At 40.6% G+C, this 25,059-nt stretch overlaps 1 protein-coding gene across 8 annotated transcripts in view; it reads left to right on the top strand.

Annotated features, from left to right (window-relative positions):
• The window catches only part of usp (retinoid X receptor ultraspiracle), a 97,785-nt gene that overhangs the window by 51,711 nt on the left and 21,015 nt on the right, over positions 1 to 25,059 (top strand). For 7 of the 8 annotated variants that reach the window (XM_022068923.2, XM_087354100.1, XM_087354102.1 and 4 more), the window contains exons 2-3: positions 18,294 to 18,441; positions 19,824 to 19,994. In XM_022068923.2, the coding sequence (XP_021924615.1) occupies positions 18,294 to 18,441; positions 19,824 to 19,994 (319 nt within the window). Of the gene's footprint in view, positions 1 to 12,926; positions 12,945 to 18,293; positions 18,442 to 19,823; positions 19,995 to 25,059 lie in introns of those variants that run through there. The other variant, XM_022068925.2, reaches the window with a different exon arrangement.

Below are 25,059 nucleotides of genomic sequence, written 5' to 3' on the forward strand. Positions count from 1 at the left end.
GAAGAGGGCAAAGGAGAAATATCCTTGTAACAGCACAAATGTAAAATTGAAGATTTTTGTTATTGCGTGCGACAGTAATTAATTCTGTAGAAGAAATCGCCTTTCCGTGGCAACTTATCCGGCATAGATGTGTTGCGGGCAGCTTTATAACCTGCTTGGTTTCTCTTCGAATCTTAGCCGCCATATATGTGTTGAGGCTTTTATGGGTTTTCTCGGGATATCCTGGCAAATGGCCGGATAGCAGTGCTTTCTGATAGGTTAACTATCGACTACCAAATACTTCCTTCCCCTCTCGCGATTTTGTTCGACGCTATGAATTGTGGGAGATTCCGAGCCTTTCTTACGTCGCGACACGCGTAACAATAATATCGAGTACCCCATACATGTTCTTATAAAACGCGCAAATTAACTGTAACGTCATAACTGTGGTAAAAAGTGAGTTCATCCAGTTAAAAGGACGAGTATTTGAACTGGATAAAACTGACATAATTTTCCCAGTAAAGTGCAGTGTTTGTGTTAAGTGTGGGCCACAAACCTGTGTTCAGGCGACAGGCTAATAGTAGTCTCCCAATTATCCAGAAGGGGGGGGATTAACCGAGGTCTATCTGGTTTAAACGAAAATTAGATGATTATTTAGATAATTTGTTGTAAAAATTAGAACGTTTAAACAGAAAGTAATAAATACAACATTGACATTATTTGACGTATAAAAGATACAATTTTTTCATATAACCTGAAGTTAACGACAATAGATCGTTATTACTGTCTGAAGGAATACTTTTTTAAAAATAGTTTGTATGTACTGCATTAAATTTTATATAAAATCCTTTCTGTGTTACTAAATCTTTAGAAATGTAAGCGTTGCGTGTCTGTAATTAAACTGGCTAATTCATTACTTTTACGTGATTATCTGGATTTTCAGTTGTCCGGGAAAACCTTTTCTTAACCAACCCAGATCGTCGGGAGTGTACTGTACATCTGTTTTTAACCACCGACCTTTGCACCTAATAAGTCTGCTCTTGCCTTTTCTTGATTTAAACAGAGCTAAAGTAATCATCAAATAAATCCCTTTGCTTTTTTTTTCATCTTCAGTTAGCACTAACTGCAACCAACAAATCACTCGGGTCGCCCAGAATCTGTGACTGAAGATTGTTCAGTTTATTATCTGTGTGGACAACAGAGACTCCTTTGTTAGTTCAGTTAATTTGTGCGTTTATTTAGAACAGTTTAACTACACGTTTTAACTGACCATCTATGGGGTACTTACTTTAGTTTTTCGATATATATATATATATATATATATATATATATATATATATATATATATAAAACGCTACCTAACTTCACCCAGAGCGAGGCTTCGCCCCAACCGGAGTGCTGCGTCCTATAAGGCGCAACAGCCACTCTTGGCGCTCCGCCCCCTAGTGGTTTAGCCCCACACGGGGGTCTGCTCTCAACGGCGGGTCCCTATCACCTCACCACGCTCCCCACTGCTGTTACTGTCTAGGTCTCCGTCCCACGAAGGGGACTCTTCCCCATTCAGCACGCGAGTACAGTTACATAACGTCCATACTAAAATTCATCCAAATCCGTCCGTCGGTTCTGGAGTTGAATCATGCGCGAGCATTAGACGCGTGGATACATTCATTTTATGCTCATCGTGTAAAGAACGCGAAAAATACCTTCGTCGGAACTGGCTGCACTCGGTCTGGCAAGAATTCAGAAAACACAGGTTCCGTTCACTGTCGCCACCTTGACCTCGGCAGCATAGTTACACGTCTCTTTAATTGTTGGCACGCCCACGCATTCGTGATAGGAATCTGATAACCTCTTGGACCAGCTCTTCACCATTTGAAGCCGAACCAGCGAATAAGAAGAGAGAAGAGGAAGTGGAGGGAGAGACTATATTTTGTGGGGAAAATAGAATTTCAATTGTGAAGATTCCCAGGCAGTGTAAAGAGCTAGAGTAAATAATATACACAAATTTAGTTCCTACCTCAAAGGAAACACATCGCGTCTTCTTTATGAATGTAATTTGGTTAATGCTCAAGGAAACAATCACTGTTTATTCTAAGAATCACACAGACGCAGATTAAGTTAGTTTGAGTTAAGCGTATTTAGAATTCTAATTTTGCAAAGAACGCATGCGAAAACTGTGTTCCGGTACGGATTACACGTCTGAGTCTTCTTCGTACTACGCATAATGTCCGAAATCGACTTTCCCCATAAGATTTCTCAACTATAATATTTGTTGCCTGTGTTTGCTACACGTAGGTACAGCTTACACCACCAACAATATGAAGTGAACTGCCCAAATTGTGGAGTTTGTCGTTTAGTAATTTTCTCCATTTCTTTGCTACTGTGGGCAGATCTTGTGTCCAAGAGTCCTTTTAAAAACAGGTGACTGTTAAAACGCACGTTCGTTGTCCGCGATTTTCAGTGTCAATCAGTGATGAGCTTGTGTATCCTATTCACGGTCACGGTAGACGCTACTGCGCATGCCCACAGAGTTGCGCGAGCAGTTGCACTGACTCGTCATGCCATTTTGACTCAGTGGACTACAGATAAGGCCTCTCGTGATGCATCTTTCAGAAAATCCACTAGCATGCTATACGTTTCCCGCTTTACACGTTTTCGATATACGCGGCGATTCGTAGGAACGCAACAAGAGTCATCTGTATTTAGTTTATAGTTTCAAAAAGAATTCTGAATTAGAAAAGGCCTGAGGGCCAAACCCATAAAAGCTGAAAAAGCTACAATTAGATTATAAATAAAATAATATAATATACGCAGTTGAATTTGTAATTCCTTTCTCTGTAAGCCTTTTTGTCTACTACCTCTAGAGATGCAACCCGGTACACAAGGTCAAATTGTAAAATTATACGACTTTGACAGGTTTTGTCTAGACAGCAGCTGACATATATGCATAACTATGAAAGCTTACGATAGGACATTCTTTGTTGCGTCGTGAGATATTGAACCATATTTTAATGCCTAGACCAAGGTCTCTTAACCCACGGGCCTCATGCAACGCCTTTGACGTGTTTTCCGCTACCCGCTTAAATTTTTGGTAATATAACATTTCCTGTATGTTGTAAATTTATTGCACTGATGATGAAGGCAGCCTCAAAACGTCAGTAAACTTCTACTAGACTACACAGCGCTACGTTCATACTCTCAGATCCTGTTTAATATGTGGACTTGGATTATGATAACCAGTAAGGGGCCCCGAAAAGGTTTGAGGCGTTGTCGGTTTGAGTGGTATCATCAGAAACATTCTTGTGTTTGAATCACGAAAGTGTGTTGAACCTCGCTGTTCAGATTAAAGAACCGACATGTTGATCGCGAGGGCCATATAAAAATACGAATATCTTAATTTAACCAAAATGACTACGCTCCGTGAAATTAGTCGGGCTTCATTCTTACTCAATTTCGACTGATATTTATCTTTGGATACATTTTAAAAAAATAGAATACGACCAAATTGTACGAACAGAGTTGTGTTCTTTGATGTTTCCGTTTATTGAAGGTAATTTTATATCGTGTTATTCGCTATATTCTTGGGGTCGAATGTTTCTTCAATAAAGTCAGTTTCCCGCCTGATTCAAGCTTCGTCTCAGACTGTTTGCTCTTTTAATCATCGGCTTTGAAGTAATGTTGCTGGCACAGTACGATCCTACGTACGTCTTTGCTCATGTTCCACTGTTTTAAAACCCAGTAGCAGCAATTACTATTCATTTGACACAGCTAGTGCAGGCTTTCGAGGTGACCTGGGGCACAAGACGTGAGCCGTAGGTCCTTCGAAGCCTTGTTTAAGTAAACGTGACGTCACAAAAGGATACCTGTCAGGGAAAGAAATGTACGGCGTCACTTGAGTACTGGAGATCACGGTCGTTTCTGGGTCACTTGACCGCGCGTTTAACTCTGCGCCAAGGGTGCACAGTGGCGCTTTAGACAATAGAATAATATTAAAATGTATCTGGGAGAAATAGGTTGTGAAGGTGTGAACTATATAAATCAGCAATCTAGCGCTTCGGACGCCAGAACAGTATTAACATTGGTGTCGGAGAACTGTGCTGTGAAAATGTGAACCAGAGGGTTGAGAAATGGCGTTTGAGACGCCAGGATGGCATAGAAGGTGGTTGTTGGGTAATATGAGAACATTAGAAACTGATGAAATTTGTTCAGGATAGGGTAGGGCCCTTTGGTGGGCTTTTGCGACCTTGGTGATGAACATTGGTTTTCGTAGCAGTGCGTTACTTCAACAGTTAACAGTTAGCTGTTTGAAGAAGAGGTTAGGAGAGAAATGCACATTGAATGTATGAGGAAAACTGCTTGAAAAGTTGTGAGTTTGTAGTTCGACTGGTAGGTTTCAATAAAATTGGTTTATGGGGATTTGGAATCGATTAAAGCTGTTTCTAAACCGAGCTTTTGTGACAAAGGTGATGAACGTGAAATTAAAACTCCTGTGCTTGAAGTCCATATCATACAGGAAGGTGAGATATAGTTCGACGCATTTTAACTTTCTCTTGCCAGGAATCGAACTCTTAAAGTCCAGCCAGTAACCCGTGACTTTATTGGTCGTGTTATCCTGGTGTTCGTAATCTGTTATGGTTGAGTTCGTAGAGAAATTGCAAATCTGAACATTTGAGCAGCTATGAAGTAGATTACATTTGTAATGAACATAAACCATGAATTTTAATGAAATCGTTTATTGAGATCAAATGAAAATTTATTTAGGATTAGCAGTTTGTCCAAACATGCCGCTGAACAAACACTGCGACTTGTCACAGATGTACGGCCGAACTGTGTAAAATGGCGTTGTTGGAAATGTTCAGTTGTCAAACCGCTTCTTAGGCCGATTGCGGAAACTGCAAGCGAGATCTGTATTGCTGGCTACAAGAGCTGTGGCGTCCTTGAAACTGGTTCCTGTACAGTCTGTCTCCGCTTAACATAGAGTCCTTGTGTTTCGTTACCTCGTTACATGTATAGGAATACGAAATTACTCGTATACATCTAGCAGTATGAACATGGAAGAGGCAAAGCGTTGACAGTAAAACCCATGGCTAGGGACCCGCCGCGTCAGTGGGTTTCGCACCTATAAAAAGCAATACAAATAACAGCCGCGCGCGACAACACTCGACACGCCGCACGCGGCTAGTCGCGCCAGTGGGTCCCTAGCCAGCCAACATCAGCACGAACACCAAATGACTGCTATTTTGTCGCTACTGCTCAAGCCCCATTCTCCCACCCTATTTATTTCTTATTCCATTTATATCCTTGACGTATAAGTTACAATTGCATTAAAACATTTACAACAACCATATACTTAAGATATCAAACCCGTTTCACACATTCATCCTTGGAGAACTCACCAGTGGTTCTTGAACCACTGACCACAATCGATCTTTCGGTGTGCTTTGTTTAAATTACATAGGCCAGCTATATTTAATTTTAATTTTACAAATATAAAAACATCAACAAATTTAAAGGAAATTATTGAGTAATACGTGAACCTGTTTACGAGAGTAAGTTACTAATTTTAATAAGTTGTCATGAAGTTTTAATAAATTGTCATTTATAACTCGACGGCCCGCGGGTCGATAAGAAAAGGTGGGTGTTACTCAAGGACTTAAAACGCTGATACGCCACTAATATAATACACCAATCATAATTTCATCTTTATTTAAGAATGTCAGCAATATGAAACGAACCGGTGATCTGACGCATGGGTTACAGTGATGGACAAGGACGCTGATGATCATACGATCGAATCTTAGTTGAGTCAGATTTTATTATTCTCATCTCTGTGCTGTATCTGTAATTGGCCTTCTGGCTGTTGATATAATAAAGATTTGAATTGAATTATTACTACTACGAATTGGAATTCTATTACGACTACTGATGCCAACAAACTGGAGCGTATCCAGCAGAAGTTTGCAGCCCTTTGCTACTATCGTTTCCTCCCCCAAGTGCATTACAGCTATGCTGATGCGTTAGAGCATTTAAAACTCCATACCCTGAGTAAGAGAAGGCATTGCAGTGATGCACTGTTCCTTGCACAGGTTTACCGTGGTTTTAAATGCTGTCCTTCCCTTCTGGAAGCTGTCGGTCTCCGCATTCCTGCTTGGAATCTGAGAGATTTTTCTATGTTCAGTTTTGTTCAAAAACAGTCCTTCTGCTAGATGCGCATCAGCTGCTAATGTTGTCTGCAGGGATTTGGACATATTCGAGACGAAAATTGTCACACTTAATCATATTCTATAATAGCATAATTTACTTAATTGATTCATGTTATTTTTACAAATATCATAATGTAGTTGGTAGTAATTTTTTGTGTATTTTCCGTTTCAATGTATTTTATATATTGCTTGTTTTACCTTTTATGTTTTACTGTGTTTGTGAGTTTATCTCTGTGCTGTATCTGTAATTGGCCATCAGGCTGTTGATACAGCACACAAATAATAAAGAAAGAATTGAATTGAATTACTTACTTACTTACTTTGATACTGGGAACGACCCGTTCTTCAAGTGCTTGAGCACTGCGGGTCCCAACTTTTCGTTGGTTTGATCTATAGACATTTTAGTGGGACTCCTTGGACGAGGGATCGGCCCGTCGCAAGGCCTCTACCTGTACACATGACAGCACAACACAGAAAAACATCCATGGCTTGAGTGGGATTCGAAACCACGGTCCCAGCGACCAAGCTCACACCTCAGACCGCGCGGCCACTGCGGACCCCACTATTATTATTATTATCCCATCTATTCATCACTATTATTATTATTATTATTATTATTATTATTATGAATTGTTTAATTGGTCCACAAGCAGCCAAAAACTTCAGGCGTGTTGCCGTCATAACTCCGATGCTTGCAGCCCAGATGAAACTGTAGTCACGGCTCGAACCACGAGATGGGCGGCTACAGTGAGTTGGGGTCGTGCGCCCGTAGTAGTCGGAGCGACCCAAGAAGCACGGCCTTTTGCATCCGGCTGAGTAGTGCTTCAGCGTTACGCTGGCATGCCGGAATGAGCTTGATGTTAGCCAGCAGTGACGACTTGACTCCTCCAAGAACTCCGATTATGAGGACGATTAATTTAACAGTGAATCCTGGGTACAGCTGTCTTAGCTCAAACACAAGGTCTTGATACTTGGTCCGTTTTTCAGCCTCCTTCACAACTATGTTGGTTTCAGCCGGGGCCGAAAACTCGATGACATACATGGTGCATCCAGAGGTATCGATGAGAACGATGTCAGGTTTAGTGGCTGTTAACTGCCTGGTAGTGGGGAACGAATAGTTCCAATAAATTTTACATTTGTCGTTCTCAACGACGGACTCAATGTCCCCAGGAGCGTACGGCAAAACGGGTGTCTTATCTATGCCGTAAAAGTGTCTCAGGTGGTAGTAGAGTATACGTAAAGCAGCGTTATGTCGATGAATGTAGGCGCAGCTGGCATAATGTTTACATGCCGACAAAAGATGCATCAACGTCTCTGGTTGCATTCGGCATGCCCTGCAGACAGTATCCACTACCCCCACACCCATCACCATTCGGCGGTACACAAGTGTGTTTACAACACCATCTTGGCACGCTAAGATGAAACCCTCGGTTTCAGACTTTAGTCCAGCCGACCGTAGAAAGGCGAACGTCAGGTCTTTTGACAAGCCCATTTTTTCTACATTTTTGAAGAAGGCCCCATGCATGGGTTTATCTGCATGTTGTTTGAGCAACAAAGTTTGCTCAGCCTTCTTAACAGTGCCCTTGAATTGATCTGACGTCAGTGTCAAGAGGGGCAACTGTCTTCGCTGTACAACTGAGCTGGTGTCGAAGTCAAGTCCGAGGTCATTTGCTGCTCTCTTTGCCGCCTGAAATATAAACGCCCCTACACCCGCAGACTCATGCGAACATACGAATGTCAAAAGGGGGTCAGAGCTATTAATGATGGAATGAGCTGTGCCCAGAACTATCCTGTTGTGAAGATTCTCCAGACCCAAGAGACCTCTACCTCCAAGATGACGCGGGAGGTATATGCGTTGGACAGAAGATTTAGGGTGAAGACTTCGGTGCATGGTCATCATTTTTCTGGTGGCCCTGTCCAGGTTTTTCAACTCGTTAACTGTCCACTTCATTGCTCCAAAAGTATAGAGCAGGATCGGAACAGCAAGCATGTTGGTGGCAGTGACTTTGTTTCTACCAGAGAGTTCGGAACTCCAAATCTGTCGTAGGGTGTGTCTATACTTGCTGCACAGAGCCTCTTTGACCTTGGAGACATCCTGGACGTGACTCTCACTCACACCAAGATATGTATAGGACTGTTCGGCATCAAGATGGTGTATGATGCTTCCGTCCACGAGTTGCACGTCTTCGCCGAAATCCCTATTTCTTCCCCTTTTCAAATGCAGAACTGCACACTTGTCCAATCCAAATTCCATGCCGATATCCTGAGTGTATACTTGCACGGTGTTCAGTGCACTTTGAATGCCACTATCACTGGCAGCATAAAGTTTTAAGTCATCCATATAAAAAAGGTGTGTGACTTTGTGGCTACGAATGGACGGTGCACCGCACATGTAGCCACGTTCACGTCTTAGCACAACGGAAAGAGGAAGTAGCGTGATGCAGAAAAGAAGAGGGCTCAAGCTGTCACCTTGAAACACTCCGCGGTGGTAGCATACCAACTCGGTTGACACTACACGTTTCCCAGATGTTAGAATGAAGCGCGTTTTCCAGAGCGGTAGTAGATTTTCAATGCATTTCACTATGTCAGGTTGGACTTTCAGCACTTTGAGCAAGATGACAATTAGCTCATGAGAAGTTGTGTCAAAAGCTTTTTTGTAGTCCACCCAGGCCATTGACAGGTTGCGCTTATAATGGACCGCATCTTGACAGATGCATCTGTCAATCAACAGATTGTCCTTGCAACCTGCAATGCCACGTTTCGAACCCCGCTGCTCATATACCTCTTTCCAGATAGGGTCAATATGGTGCAGTATGCGTTCGTTCAAGATGGAGGTGAACGCCTTGTATACAGTATTAAGACAGGTAATAGGTCGGTAGTTTTCCGGATTAGACAAATCTCCTTTCTTCGGAATAAGAACGGTGCGCCCTTCTGTTAACCAAGGTGGAATGGGCTCTGTACCACACAAAAAAGATGTAAAGATACGAGATAAATGTTTGTGTGTGCTCGTGAAAGTTTTCCACCAAAAATTATTGATGGCATCTATTCCAGGAGCAGAAAAATTCTTTTTGCCAGTAAAGGCACGTTTCACATCTTGTTCGGTGATCACTAGGGGCACATCATCATCCTCTAAATGGCGATCGCAGAACTGCCTAAAGAGGCCAATGGCCGGAGAATCTATGTTCAACGGAAATCTAGTTTCATAGAGTCTCTTCCAGAATGACTCGATCTGCGTTGCTGTTGGTGGGATATGAACAACTGGAGTGTTCTTGCTGAAGAGACGGGAAGGGCATACACGAAAGATGGTGTTCTCCTTTACGGCCCTGTAACGTTTCACTAACTTCTTCCTGTCCGCGGTTAGTGCCCGTATTTTGTCCAGAGAGTGCTGCTTGATGGTCAGCAGCGTATTCTTGTTCAGTGTGTGATACTTGGCCTTGAGAGAGCGGGCGATAAGCCTCAGCTTGGTGGTAAATCTCCGACCAGAGTTTACATACTCAATCACGCAGTGAATTCTGGATACCAGTTGCCTTTCCAACTTTAACTTCGCGTCCAGACGTTTTGTCTGCTGCTCAGCTTTTTCTGCCACCCTAAACGGGGCTGGGGTTACTAATAACCTGGCTGCAGCGTAACCGGCGCGATTGATAGTAAGCAGATCAGAATCATCTTTTAGGAATTCATCTAAGATTTCGTTCATTTCGGCCAGATGTTTGGCCCGCAGCGATATCTTGTGGTGAACTGTTCGCTGCCTGTCCTTCAGATATTCACAGGAGTTCAACAATTGGTAGAACCGCGTTTTAATGTCGATATCAACAGTCGCAGCTGGGGGACATGGTGCGATATTTTTAATTTCTTCCGCTTTATGCGGCGTAGCTGCAACTGGATCTTGCGGCTTGAAGTCAAAGCCTTTCCTTCGCAGATGGTACACATAGTCTCGCAGGTTTTGTTGCGAGAGACTGGAGTGCTCAGGATGCATCTCGCACCAAAGGGAATGCATCCGTGCCATGTATCCTCTCCGCGAAGGATCACTGGTGGCGTGACACGCAAGAAGGCCACGCCGTAGATCGTCCGTCCACACCATGCGAACGGCCCCACGGTTTGTGCTACTCCCAGCGCCTCTAGGGCCCACATCCGAAACAGGCCGGCTGGAAGTGGCTTTACTATGATTCTTTTTGGGAACCAGTTTAGACTGCGTGCCGGGTGGTTGGCCCGACACACAGACGGCAGCATCTGTCAGTACAAAGACTGTCCAGGGCACGCCACGAGGAGGCTGCTGATCCGATTTGTGCCCCTTATTATTATTATTATTATTATTATTATTATTATTATTATTATTATTATTATATTACATTACTATTATCTGAACGTATTAGGCCTTACTTATGTATCGGAATACCGACTTTACGTACGTAAAATTTATCAGGCATAACCTCAGAGTTTCTTCGTATTTGTAATTGACTGATACGAATATTTTATACACAACTTGTAGGTATGTTTATAGGTTATGGCCATACCAATTAATTATCACCATCATATTTAAGACTAAATATCGATTTCATCATGTTGTTTTATATTAAGAAGGAACAAAAGCTGTATATTTTTCGAAGATTATTTCCATACATCACCGTAGTGTCGCTGTTGTCGCACCCACCTTACAAGTTCGCACTTCCGCCATATTATTACCAGTTACATGAATTAGTAAGTACGAGGTTAAGGTTGCCTCCAGTGACATTTTTCACACCAAATTTTGTTAAAACCGTTCGTGTCAGTTTGTTGAAAAGAAGGGAAAAGTCTTCTTTTTTTCTCTAACGAGAAGTTAAAAATATCAATCGCCAATTACTGTGATCAGATGCAGCAGACTCGTTATACACACTCACACATTGAATCGTCTCAGAACAATGCCCTAATGCGAATGTGATTAAGTAATTATCGTATCGTGAAGTGAAAAGGAAATGTTTATACGGTTCACGTGTTTTAAGCCTTGTAATTTTTAGACGGATTTCGTTGGAATATGTGACGACTAATATAGAGCTCCTAATTCTGTAATTTTCTCCATATCTCTGGTAATTTTCCAAAGTCTTTCTGTCCATCTTACTCAGCTTAGTCTCGTGTTATTTCTTACTACTCTGGTTCCAACCGATTTGTAGGATACATTTTTTATACAAAAACGCCTGCTGTCTGTGATATACTAATGGTATTTCGTATATGTATGAAACCCAAACTCTTGTCGACCACGTAGAGGAACGTTTATAGTATTAATCCTGAATAAACCCGTTGGTTTGCAACTTTAGTGTGAGATATTTCGATGATGCTTGTTTGCAGTTACAGATAAAATAGAATAACGTAATAAATGCCATGTCACGACCTGGGCAACCGGGATTTGATTCTTGGAAAGTATTTTTGTTTCGCTGTAAAGCCTAAAAGTGCTCCGATAACCCACCAACCCCTAGCCTAGACCTAACTATGTGCATTGGAAGCGCTTTTATGGTAGTGAAATCAGTCAGAGAGTGAATGTTATCGCTCGCGTTGTCTGTGTTTTATTCGTGGTGTCTGGAGTAGATTTGAACACTGGGTATGACAAATGGAAAACGTAGGTTAACGAATTGTGAAATTCCGAAAACTTCTCTCACGAGTTATTGGGTTGATGAGAATAAAACAATTGAACTGTATCAGTGTACGAGTTCTATGCTACTTGTCTGATTTACTGACTGCCTGTTCTGCTACAAGAAATGGAGTTTATGAAACCAGATTTAAGGGAACTTATGGTTGCGTTTGTGTTCAAGGAAATGTACAATACAAGGAGCTATATTCCATGCCCCTTTACGCCTTGCGATTGATTTGGTACTTACGTAACTTTGCAGCTGAAATATGCAAATTACAGCCGAGTGCTGTTCATACTACGTAGCAGTTTCCACCTGTTTTCGTCTGGTTTTCAGAACTACGTCCAACGCATGGCATAAAATTACTTTCACTTTCTCTTGTACGTTGCATAAAGGGGTCAGGTTCACTGTGTTGGCTATCTGCTAGTGTCGAAGGTTGGAAATGATACGCGAATCATTGCATTGCGCATGGGCGCGTATAATTGACGGCTACGTACTGAATCCTCGCCACGTATTTGGTTCAGTTATAAATTTATTACATAGGTTTTATTGTTTAATAAAATTAGTGTACTTTTGAAGATTTCTGTCTTCTGGGTTGTTGCGCTATGTAGTCTGGTCGACGTTAACCAACGCTTCTGAGGTCATACTGCCTCCGTCATCAGAGTATGAAGATTTCTGTCTTCTGGGTTGTTGCGCTGTGTAGTCTGGTCGATGTTAACCAACGCTTCTGAGGTCATACTGCCTCCGTCATCAGAGTATGAAGATTTCTGTCTTCTGGGTTGTTGCGCTGTGTAGTCTGGTCGATGTTTACCAACGTTTCAGAGGTCATACTGCCTCCGTCATCAGGGCGATGAGTATGAAGATTTCCGTCTTCTGGGTTGTTGCGCTGTGTAGTCTGGTAGATGTTTACCAACGTTTCAGAGGTCATACTGCCTCCGTCATCAGGGCGATGAGTATGAAGATTTCCGTCTTCTGGGTTGTTGCGCTGTGTAGTCTGGTGGATGTTTACCAACGTTTCAGAGGTCATACTGCCTCCGTCATCAGAGTATGAAGATTTCTGTCTTCTGGGTTGTTGCGCTGTGTAGTCTGGTCGATGTTTACCAACGTTTCAGAGGTCATACTGCCTCCGTCATCATATGTGTTGTGGACTGAAAAAAGTGTGAAGGTATACTCAGCGTTATTTAACGTTTCCAAAATTGTGATTTTTATGTGTGAGTTTGTGTGGTCAGTGAGGTGTAGTGGAAGCTTCTAGAACAGCAAAAAACCTAGTTACAGATCAGTATATTTAGTGAAGTTCGAGAGTTTGTGTCGTCACTTCGTCATTATGATAAAGGAGTACGTCTGTGACAGTCGGGGGCGATTTTTAGTCATCCAGAAATGAAGCCCGAAACTGTCTTGTCCAGGATCTGGAGTACCTTCTTAAACAAGATTTGCTCAGACTTAAAATAATTAATATAACCGTCGTGATCCACCGTACATTGTAATTATTCTACACTTTGCATAAAGTGTGTACGAAACGAAATACACATTGTAAGTAACGCAGCAGAAGTGAAACAGAACTCGTTACCACAAGATCTATCATGCAAGGATGACGTTTGAAGGCATTCTGTCGGGAAATGTTCCTACTTATCGATCATATTGTCGACTTCACTACACACACACACACACACAAAACCAGCCATTTGTATGTAGTGCCACGTATTGTTAGCATCACATTACAAAGCTGCGAACTTATTTATTCTTCCCTGTTTGTTTTTTTTCCATTTTCAATTATAAGACGTGTTTTGTTGTGTGGTTTGCCATTTATGTTAATTTTTTATTTATTTTTTGAAGCTATAGGTGACTTCCTAGTTTGCCTAGTAACATGCATGGGAGAGACGAGAAATAAATATATAATTTTACAGATGGAAATCGCCGAGAAAAGAAATCCAGCGTTGTTGCTTCGTTGTGTTAAGTTCCGCTATGCAGCAGTTCCTTCACAGGTTACGCGGTTGGTAAGACCAAGGTCGTGGGAAATTGTGCGTGAAAGATGCGGTCGCTGTAAAATCAAAACCTAAGTTGCCTGTCCCTGATACATAAAAACGAATAGTTTAAAAGGTGTCGCCAAAAGACGCACTGCAGTGGTAATCTGGAAGCTGTAAAACAGGTTTAGGATGTAAGTACAGGCCTGCACCCAGCGAACATTTTTCTATTGGTGCTAAAGCCACTTATTATTTCCCGTGCGTGCGCACAGATTTAAAAACAGTGAATACACATATTTAAAATTGCAGTATCCGCGTTCGAACGTCGTGTGGTATAAATCCGTGTTCCCCAACCGGTGGTCCGTGTCTTGATTAGTGTCAGTCTGCAAATTCTGTTGAACATAAAATGTTACATCTACTATAGCTTGATAAAAGATACTAATTTACAACTTTAATATTTTTAGTGGTTCGTGTTCTGCGTAAGTAACCGTATTTAAGTTTACTTTTTTTACCTGCTCCGCGTTTGTGTTGTCGGACGGAATGATTCCGAAAAATACACCGTATTTGGTGGTAGGTTGTTACGCCCATGGCCCTTGGAAGACCGATAAATTATTTGATGTGTTCTTGTGCATAGTTTAGATGTTGATATTCTACGTACATAATCATGACGCCCCTTCGATTTTAATACATGCAAAAACGTTAATTTTATATTGAAAATGAACACATTTAGACACGCTAGGAATAATTAGCTTTGTAAACTGTTGTTTGTACTCGGAAAATTGATGTGGAATTAGGCGGAAACACCTGCTTTTACTTTTATTGATTACTACCCACACTGTTTCGAGACAGAAAAAACTTTCCGTCGAATAAAGGTTTTAACGTAATTAATTTGCTTGGTGTCAGATGAAAAGAAAGAATGGAACAAACCAGAGAACTTTCGCTTGCAATTTCCGCGAGGTAAACATTTGCGTGGGTCGTTGAGAAATTACAGCTATTGGACGTTTGTTCACTGCCCTTGAAAAGCGATGGCACTGCAGTTGATGATGTCATAGTCTGAAGGCGTATTTACAGTACAGTCCTCCTCAGAGACAAGTACAGAACACAGTTGGCCAGAGTTCGGACTGGTCTTTATAATCAGGATAAATTTAACTTCTCTGCTTAAAAAGACCACATTGTGATGACGCACAGTTGAAGCTCGTCACGTTCGCCATCACACCATCAGCCAGAGATGAATGGCAACGTTGGCTCTGCCCCAGTACCACTTTGACCGCCACAGATCACTCATGAGTCCATCTTGGCGTTGAACCCGGCCTGTATCGCGAGAAGCAGGGCTTCCAACCGCCTGAGCTAGGTTACGGCCACCTTGGGAAAGACCACGGCCGATTCCTTGCGACTCACTATTTTATTTATATATATATATATATATATCACATCCCATATGGGGTGCCCAGAATAATATTACAGATTTATTTGTACTTTTGCATGTTTGAGAGCTTGTTGGAATATTCTAGAACACTCACTAGTAACATGAACAATAAACGAAAAGTGTGAGTGTAATTCCACGGTATTTGTCTCTTTTTTTTTGGGGGGGGGGGAGGTCCCATTTATAAAATTCAACACGAAAACATCTTCAGTGACTGAAGTAGCTCTCTGACATGAGCACCGACACACAAGATACCGCCTGACTTCAGACTTCCGCCAAACGCCGCGTCTGCCAGAGACCATCATAGGCGTCTCCATGCCCCCATTTAAATTTCTTTCTTCCAGGGTCACACCGTCAGAATTTAATTTAAGTTTTTCCCGCGTCGCACGAACGACGCACCTGTCCAATCGTGCGAGGTGCACATTGACGGTGAAGATAGAGACAGTATGTTCCTGTAAGTCCACACGGCGTTGTTCCCCTGAATATCAACGATCGAAAGTTTTGAATCCTGCTAGGGCAATGCCGGCTGTAGGACCCACCAAGATTCCTATTCAGTGGGTACCAGAGGTTATCTTACCGCCTGTAAAGCGGCCGAAGCTTGAAGCATCATACCACTCACCTCCGTCTGTTGCCGAGATTAAAAATGAGTGGAGTTGAACCATTTATACGCCTTCGTGGTTTTCTACTGAGGTGCAGAAGAAACTTCCGTTAAAGGCATTTTGACGCTTAATCCAAGTTCCGGTTTTGATGGGTGTAGTGCAAACCCCGAATTGACAGATACGGAAAAAGAATGGTAATATTCCCCCAGCGAGGATTGAACTCGTGGTCCCTCATTGGGATACGATTTGGCCGCTTGTGTGTACTGAACGAGAGATTGCACTTCCCGCGGGAGGATTGGCTCCCGGCCAAAGTATCGCAGCACTGCAAGGACATTGAAAGAGGCCAAAACATTTTTGGCTCATTGACTTTGGTTTAAACTTGGCGTGGTAAACAGCCTGTTGGCTGTCTGTCCTTCTGTATGGCCAGGTGAGTCGACCCATTGCGAAAGAAGGCGCTGGCATTTGCAATCAGTTGCACATTGCCTAACGGTGGGCTTTTTTTTTCTTGTCTCACTTTTGAAGTACGTTTACGTCACTGTTTGTTGTTTTATGTTCCTAGTAATGAGAGTTGGTTTCCAATATTGAGCTTCTCATTCATTTCCATTTGTTGACACACTATCAGTATCTCACGGTGCACTAAATTAGGTAACTTATTGTTTTAAAGTTGTTTATGTGAAATTCCCCCGTTGTTGAATTATCACTTGTGAGGAAACGGAAACAAGGCTCTACGCATTCTTTACCTGGACACTATAAGGAGATGAGTGCTTGCTGAGCTTCATAGCTTAGCCGCGTTAACCCCGTTTTGGCGCTGTCCTCCCGTCGACGTCTAGGGTTTCCAAGTGGCCTTTTCCCGCTAAGGCCTTCCGACAAATTTTCTACGAATTTCTCGTCTCTTAAAAATGTAAATATTTTATAATTCAGTGAGAAACATGGTATGAGGTTGTGAATTGGATTCATTGGTTCAGGAAAGTCGGGCTTTTATGAATACGGTAATGAATGTTCAGCTTCCATAAAAAGGGGGCAGTTTCATGACCAGCTGAGAGAATATTGGCTTCTTAAGAAGGACTCGCTACATTGAGTTGTGTTTTGAAGCATGCCCAAGAAGTGTATGAAAACACATCGGTGTACTGAGGAATAATGCGAACATTTTATGTTTATGCGCGCGCACATACGCACATAATTCATAATTTAATGTACCTTCGGACATATTTTAGTGTGCGTACATAAGGAGAATGTTGAGAAACATTTGCTGTAAACGTGCCTTCCAGCACTGCATGCTCAGAGATTGATTCAGTGCTCATAAAGTGAGAACAATTCATAACAGCAAATAATTGTTACGAATGTGTTCCTGTGATATTGTTGGGCCCACACCTGTATCTTAGTCAGTCATCTTGGCAGAGGGAAGCATTGCGTAACCACTTCCTATTAATAATTAACCTTGACCGTCGTGTCTGCCTGCACGAGTGCTTTGACGTTGCTGTTGTGGCCAGCTGATTTCAAAGAAGACTTGGCGTTAGGGATTGTGAAATAAACGGGCCTGCCAATCACTCGAAAATAAGATGCTTGTTGATTGCGTCATGATGGAAATGGGAGTGGACGTCGACAGCTGAGGCGAAGAGATGCCGAATTCTCATAGTGGAGCCCTGGGTTTAGTCCTAGGGTGGATATGGCCGTGCTATAACTCGGGCGTTGGAACACCGGTTTCTCCGGGGCCCAGATTCAGTGCGAGGGCATCATTGCGGGACTTGTGGAGGACAGTGGCATTGGGGCAGATTATTGTCTGATTACTTGAATTTTCACTTGCTGATCATTCCATCAATGTTTTGTGTCTTATCACTGGCCTCTGAGGTATAAGTCCTTCACCAGCCAAGAAATTCCCCATCATGTTTGGAATCCGAAGGTTCCATTGTTATGTTAGCACCCCTGGATCCTGTGCTGATATCATATGAATTCAATCCACGTGCCCTGCCCATCATCTCCCTTCTTGTTTTGATCACTCTGATTAGGCCTTTATTTGTACAGTTAAAACTGCCTACTGTAATGATAATTTGGAAGGCATAATTTTCTTACAAGTTGGCTTGTTCTTTGCAGCTTGCTACTTAGGTAATTCAAGAGCCCAAAAGTGTCTGTCAAGAAGATCTGATCATGTACCCAACATGCATCTTTAAAATGACTTAGGGGAAAGTAAACGTTTTGTTGTCTTCTAATTACAATAAAAAATGTTGCAGAACCTTTGATAAGCGAACAAATTTCAGGGTCTCAAGATGTCATTATAACAAATAACATGTACCTCAAACTGTGGACACTGTCCAATATATGTTCATATAATGAACCAACCATTGCCACAACCTTTACATAATCATCATCTACCAGTGTCACTCAAAACATCATTTGTTTCAATGTGTAGTAGTTACCGCAAGTACAGAGTTAACAGCGCTCTATCATGATTTCTATTAAGTACTGAACCTTCCTAACCAGTCATAGCTCACTGTTTAACAAGTAATAGTAGGAGTGTTCCCATACTGTTTCAGGTCTCAGTCTAGATAACAGTCTGTCCATCAGCTCAATGGGGCCACAGTCTCCCCTTGATATGAAACCTGACCCAGTCAGCTTACTTGGTCCTGGAAACTTCAGTCCCACGGGTGGTGGAGGGGGTGGCGGTGGACCCAACAGCCCCAAGTAAGTGACTCATTTCTGTTGGTCCTCCAGCAAGGAGACTTTTTTGCTGGTCCACCTGTCACAAGAAACCAAGAATGATCATATTATAGAAACTGTTATACGTACACCTGGAATGGGCAAACAAATGGCCGTCCTTGACGGCTTGGTTGTCTTTGCGCAGCGTCTTGTACTAACAAACATCAGAATCAAGAAGACTTTATGTATGTAGGAAGATGGTCTGCATAAAAATGTAAATGTTATGGGTATCAAACACTAGTTAATGTGGTGCATTCATGATGCTTTGATTTCTTCCCTGAATCTACTAATTATGTTGATATTTATTCTTCATCTATCTGTTCAGTAATTTGTTGGGAATTATAGCATTGATACTAAGTTTTGGTGATATTGGTTGTTTCCTTACAAAATTTAAGGTTGTAACAGATACATACACACATACAGAAAGATTCACATGCTAATATGATAGATAAAAAGATTTTAAGGATTGTAAATATTTAAATGACACGTGCAGGTCAAATAGAAATAACAAGAAGATCTGAAAGAACTTGTTAGCTTTCCACCTATTAAGTGAGGCTTGCAGGACTTATAAATGAGTGTGGTATTATTGTGATCTATTGATCAGTTTCTATTGCAAAATTTTTGCTTGTTCATGATTTGAGTTTATTAATTTGCCAGATTTATCCTAAAATTCCATGCCCTTTTCAGTCACAACAGGATCCTTCTCATTACTTATTTTGAATCAGTTTCAGCACTGATTGAGCAGATGATGTAGCAGCAATGCTCAAGACTTGTATTCAGTAGGTACATAGTTCAAATCTTGGCTGCATTACTCACTATCTGAAGGTTTCTCATGGTTTCCCTCGATCTCTGTAGTAGACAGGATAGTAAATTTAAATAGAGCATGACTGCTTCCTTCTGAATTCTTACATGCTTACCATTCATGATCGTCTTCCTACCTCAATCAGTGCTAAAAGCCAATGTTCTGCAACCAGTTTACTGTCACAAGGTTTCAGGTGTGCCATGAATTTTTATAAGAAATTGTTTATGTGCATGTTATAGTTAGACGAAGGCAATATCTTATTTTTCATAATTAGAATTTATAATATATTAATATATACACACACTTAACAAGTGTTATGTTTTGTTTTCATATGCCTGCATTTTTATGGGGCAACTATTTGTCTGTAGATACATACTCACTTTTTGTGAGCTGACATTTTGTGGTGTGCTGTCATGTGGCTTTGACAAATTAGGGTGTGCTGTGTGTGAAGAAGGGTAGCAGAACACTGCTATAAGCTATATGGAATTGAAACAGTGGTATTAAATAATCAAAGAAACAACCAAGTAAACTTGCGACACTAATTTGTTGTTTGCTAATGTTACAGCTCGTTTGGTATTGGCCACAGCAGTGTTCTTAGTAATTCAACAGGTAGTGCACAGTCAAAAAGCTCATCAGTGTCACCTCCCTTCCCACCAAATCACCCGCTCAGTGGCTCAAAACACCTGTGTTCTATCTGTGGGGACCGAGCCAGTGGGAAACATTATGGTGTCTACAGGTATGTGACACGTGAAACTTCATTTTTTACTGTGAGGGATGAATTGAGTTTGAGAGGGTGCTATTTAGTGTGGGGTGAGTAAAATTATATGCTAAAGAGTGTTTGTAAGTTTTACTTCACATTATTTAGGAGGTTGAAATGAATTCATTAACAAATTGAAGCTTTGAATTCCCTATGTAGTGGAGAATTTCTTCATAAGTAGAGCAACTATCAAATTCTGAAGAAAGATTTTGTGCAGTGGAATTGTTACCTATACGTGGATTGAAGATAATATTAAAGTAGACATAATAAAAAACTAGGTTGTGAATATGTGAATTGAATTGAGCAGCTCATGTCAGTGAGACTTGTATGAAGACAGTAGAGAGCTTTCATATTACATAAGAGCAGAGAACGCTATACTTTTTCTGTTTGTTCTGAATGAGTTGGTATGAATTATCTAAAATTTATTTGGAAAATTGTTTGCTTTCTGTCTGGAGCAGGGGTTCTCAATCTTTTCCATACCTGGCGTCATATGTGGTTTTCATTGTCAAGTTACGGGCAGCAAAGTTACAAATGAGGAGAGTGTACTGAAATACCTTGACAGCTTGTATTAAAAATGTTGCTAAATTATTAACATTACTGTTGCAAATTGGTCATTTTCTCTTAGAAATCAATCATTATTTAGATATTTAAAGCAGATTTTGTTTGAGAATATTATGTTTTTTATTTGTTATGATTTGCGTGCATCCCTTGAAGTTTTCATTATTGAGATGTGTTCTCGTTCGTGTTTTTAAGTTCTTCATTAAGCTGAACAATTGCTCACAGTGATAGTATTGCCAAATACTGGCAGCATTAACCATTTGAAGCCAAAGCTCATCTCAACACGTTAGTAAAATTTACTTGAGAAAACCACATAATTTTGCCTACTATAATTCCAATTGGATTCTCTGTGTCTTGAACCTAGTTCTGTAGGTTTGATGCCTGTGCTCTGGCTACATTATGGAGTTACCTGGAACATATGAAGAAAATCTGACAGGCAGTATGGCTTTGGATTTCAGTTATGCATGGGATACCATGCTTGACTTTATATTTTGCTTGTATGTAAACCTGAAGTTGCAGTTGGATATGTTTTAATGTATTCTTGCTCTTTTCGAATAAAGCAAAAACTGAGCCTTGTAACTGCAAAGGTATTTTAGGCCCTACCCCATCATAATCAGTGTGAAGATTGTTCAGTGATCCTGTTGCCTGTTACTATATTTGGCTAGTTGTCAAATTTTTATCATATTATTTTCCAGATTGAGCTTGAGGTGTTTTAACCTTTACACCTTGACCCTGTCACTATAAAGGTGTTGCCCTTGAGATTTCCATAAAAATTAACTAGCAAAGGTTGCATTCAGCAGAATTATCCAACCATAGTTCCTCTACTTCCTCTATGTTGCCACATGGTTACCTCCATGTGACTGTGATGCAACTTGTATGGTGACACGTGCTGTGATGAATAGTCTTTTACCCATACACAGTCTCATGCAGTATTAAGTTCTAGCCCCCCCACAAACTACATGAACTTGTTCTACTAGTAGCAGAAACATTAATGAAATAGTTTAAGTTATCATCTTGTTCCTTTCATAGGACTGCTATGTCCGTGGGAGAAGAGCTTCTTTATAAGTTTCCAATTATTCAGTGAGTCAACTAAAGCACTGCATGAAGCAAATCAGATTCCTTCATAAGAAACTGATGGTTGTTCAGCTATTGAAGAAATTCTCTACCTCTTGTGGAACCTGAATGTTCTTTACTGTCTTTACAAGATCTCATCACTGGATCCTGTCCTGAGCCAGATGAATTCAGTCCACATCCTCACAACTTATTTTTTTTTATGTCCCGTATTAATATTTTTTCCTCATGTGCCTGGGTCTCCCAAGTGATACCTTCCCTTTGCATTTGTTTACTAATGCCTTTTGACTGCACAGCCAATGGCATAAGAAGCCGTTTGATATACATTGCCTGTCAGATTTCCTAATGTTGCTTGGGAATAATACATTTTGTATCGTTTGAGACAACCCAAAAACAATATTGTGTACTGTGGTACAAAAATGAAATCAGAAGCAGGTCCACCCCATGTAATAGACTTTTCCAGCCCCTATAACACCTAAGTTACCTTTGTTACTAGGTCTCTGCTCATGCCACTTGCAGATGTAAACATGGTATATTTATGAGCTGTTTGTGAAACACTGAGCTGTTTATTTCCTGACATGGAAGTACAGTGTTTATTGAGTGACAAAACAGGTGAAATTATGGCCGTACTATTTTCAAGTTGCAACAGTGGGATATGGTTCCAAGAATTCAGTACTACCATTGGTTTATTTTTTTGTGCATGAAAGGGTTTATATGTAGTAATTAGAGTTGTGTTTTAAATGTAACTGCCTATATATGTATATTTATATATATATTTCATCGTCTATGGTCAAGCTTGACCGTTACCCCTTTTGGGGTTTTCTTGCGAAAGTACCACGGTGGTTTCGCCTTGCCTTCTGTGGCCAATCTTTACCCATCAGACTGGAAGAGGAGATGCGGACAGACATCCATGCCTTGAGTGGGGCTCGAACCCATGGTCGCAGCTGCCAGGCGCATGAGGACCATGCCTCAAATCGCGTGGCCACTGTGCCGGAAACAGCCTATATAATGAATGAAAAACTAAGAATATTGTTATTTAAAACATGCCAGTTATTCACAACTTATAGCACAGAGAAGTGCCAAGTTCTCATTCATGTTCTTCCATCCATAAAATAAAAAAAATGCGACTCTCAAGAATATTTGTTGTCCTGTTTTTTTCATTGCTATTGCGCTACTTTGAATTGGAAATGTTTAGGGAGGGAGCATATGTGGCCCATTGAAGATATTGTCTTGTATTTTCTGGGAATTGCTTGTAAGAAAACACAGATATGCACAGCGAGAGTAGTTGGTGCATTAGAAGAGTATCTCCTGATTGTAAGTCAGGCATGTTAGCTCAGAACCAACCTGGTGGGTGAATATTCTGTGTTCCAGAGGGCAATGTCTCACTTGTTGCTCAGCTATAGCTATTTGTTAAAGCAATGATTCAGTTCTTCATTTTTTGTAACTAAGGTCATGACCAGTATGTACTAGAAGTGCAGATTAAAATTACATTGATAAATGCACAGCTTTACCTTGCTTGCACAAGGAGAATGTCTGGAGAGGGAAATAATTTGTTTCAAGGTCAGCTCTCTTCTGTTGTTTTTGCTGCTCCTTTATGGTGGTTTTCACTACTGTGTTACAGATTTTCTTTTGTTTGTACAAACATGAAGGATGCTTTAGAAGGCTTTAGGTTACATAATGACAGCCTGGGTAGAAGAGGTTATTTAGCATCAAATATGACACAACAGTTATGTATGGTACATACATTTTCATAGCAAATGTGTAAATATTTCAGTGTGTAAGTTAATAAGGACATTTTGGTACAAACTTATAATGCCTGCTTCTCTTCATATACTTCAGTCAGTAAGGTGAGGTTGGCAGAATCTATGAATTAATAATTATTCTGTTTAGCTATCCATTTCTGTGCATGGTTAGTATTAATATGTGCACAGTTTGTATTAATATGTATTCTGTCTACCTTAACTTGGAATTATTAACATATATTTTTATGCCATTGACATGTTTGTAATTTTGATATATGACATGTTTCATACAGAATGTGCTGGTAATTTTATGTTTTACAGCCATACAGAGCTCCATCCCTAGTGCAATTGTGTATCAGATGTTAACATTAAACAATATTAAATATAGATTTTGCACGTCCACCTTGTCTGTCCTGGTTAAACTCGTGTAAAATTTCATTGAAATTCAGTGGGTAATGATTTCTTTCTCTCACCATCTTTCTTGCTCTTCTTTGGCCCTTTCATGCCTTTATTTCCAACTCTTGTTTTTCCCATGTTTATTTCTCATGCCTTCTATATTTCTCTATATATTTAAAGATATAACACAGACATGCACTAATTAAAAATTACTACAGTACTCTGTAACATAAATCTAGTTTGTAGGTAAACAGTATTGCTAAAAACACATTATTACAGAACAGTAATGAAAAATGTCAGTTGTAGCAACATGTTATGTAATTTCATTGTTTTTCTTGAGCTCCACACCCATTAATTACTTTGTTGGTAAGCCCAAGCAAACACACCGATCCACAAACATCAAACTGGATTTTATATAATACAGATAGGGAAAGTAGAGTAAAATCATGTTTTAATAAACAAGTGTATTTTATGGAAATCTCTATTTACAAAGAATTATTTGTACTCCAGTCATCTATTAAACCTGATTTCCAAGGTTAAATGTTAGTGCCTTTAACCATGCAGTCACTGTATATTTTCTTTCTTGGCAGTGATTCCGTTTTGAATTTTCTCTCAGTTACCATCTTCCCAGGTTCTCAGAACTTTTAGTTATCTTATAAACTCATGATCTTATTACTTTATACCAAAGTAATAACAGATGGAAGATACTGAAAAGCAGTAAGTTGGTTTTCATTTGTGTCATTGTATTTTGACAGTTGTAGTACACTGCTAATGACAGCTCAATTACCTCTCCTATGCCGTGGAAATGTTTCTCACATAATGACGCCTTCACAAACACTGGTCCTTGCTTTCCTGGCTAGGGGTGTACAGAATCACATACATCCAACACATACAAGCTATTTACCTTCACCGGATTTTGTCTAGCATATTGATGCAGTTCTGTTTTGAAGATACCCAGTTTGTATCTTGTATGGATTTCTGGCTATCCTGACTGGGTATTTTCGTGGTTTTTATCAGTCTTCAGTCCTGGCTTGGCCTTTGGCCACTGCCTTCTCTAGATGTTACCCTGCCAGACTTCTTTCTGTGGGTATTTCTCAAAGAAAGAGTTCATTTGAATAACTGACATAGCTTAGAGAAACTAAGACACAATACAGTAGATTCCGGTTAATTGGGGCAGCCATTTATTTGGGACAAATCTTAAAGTTCAAACCTTTTTAACTCTTTATGTGTCCTAATTAACCGGAATTCACTGTATTGAACAGATTTTTGTCAATACT

Source organism: Zootermopsis nevadensis, unplaced genomic scaffold (assembly GCF_977971745.1).
Source record: "Zootermopsis nevadensis isolate Lab colony 2312 unplaced genomic scaffold, Znev_1.0 Znev_ptg000022l, whole genome shotgun sequence".
NCBI lineage: Eukaryota > Metazoa > Arthropoda > Insecta > Blattodea > Termopsidae > Zootermopsis > Zootermopsis nevadensis.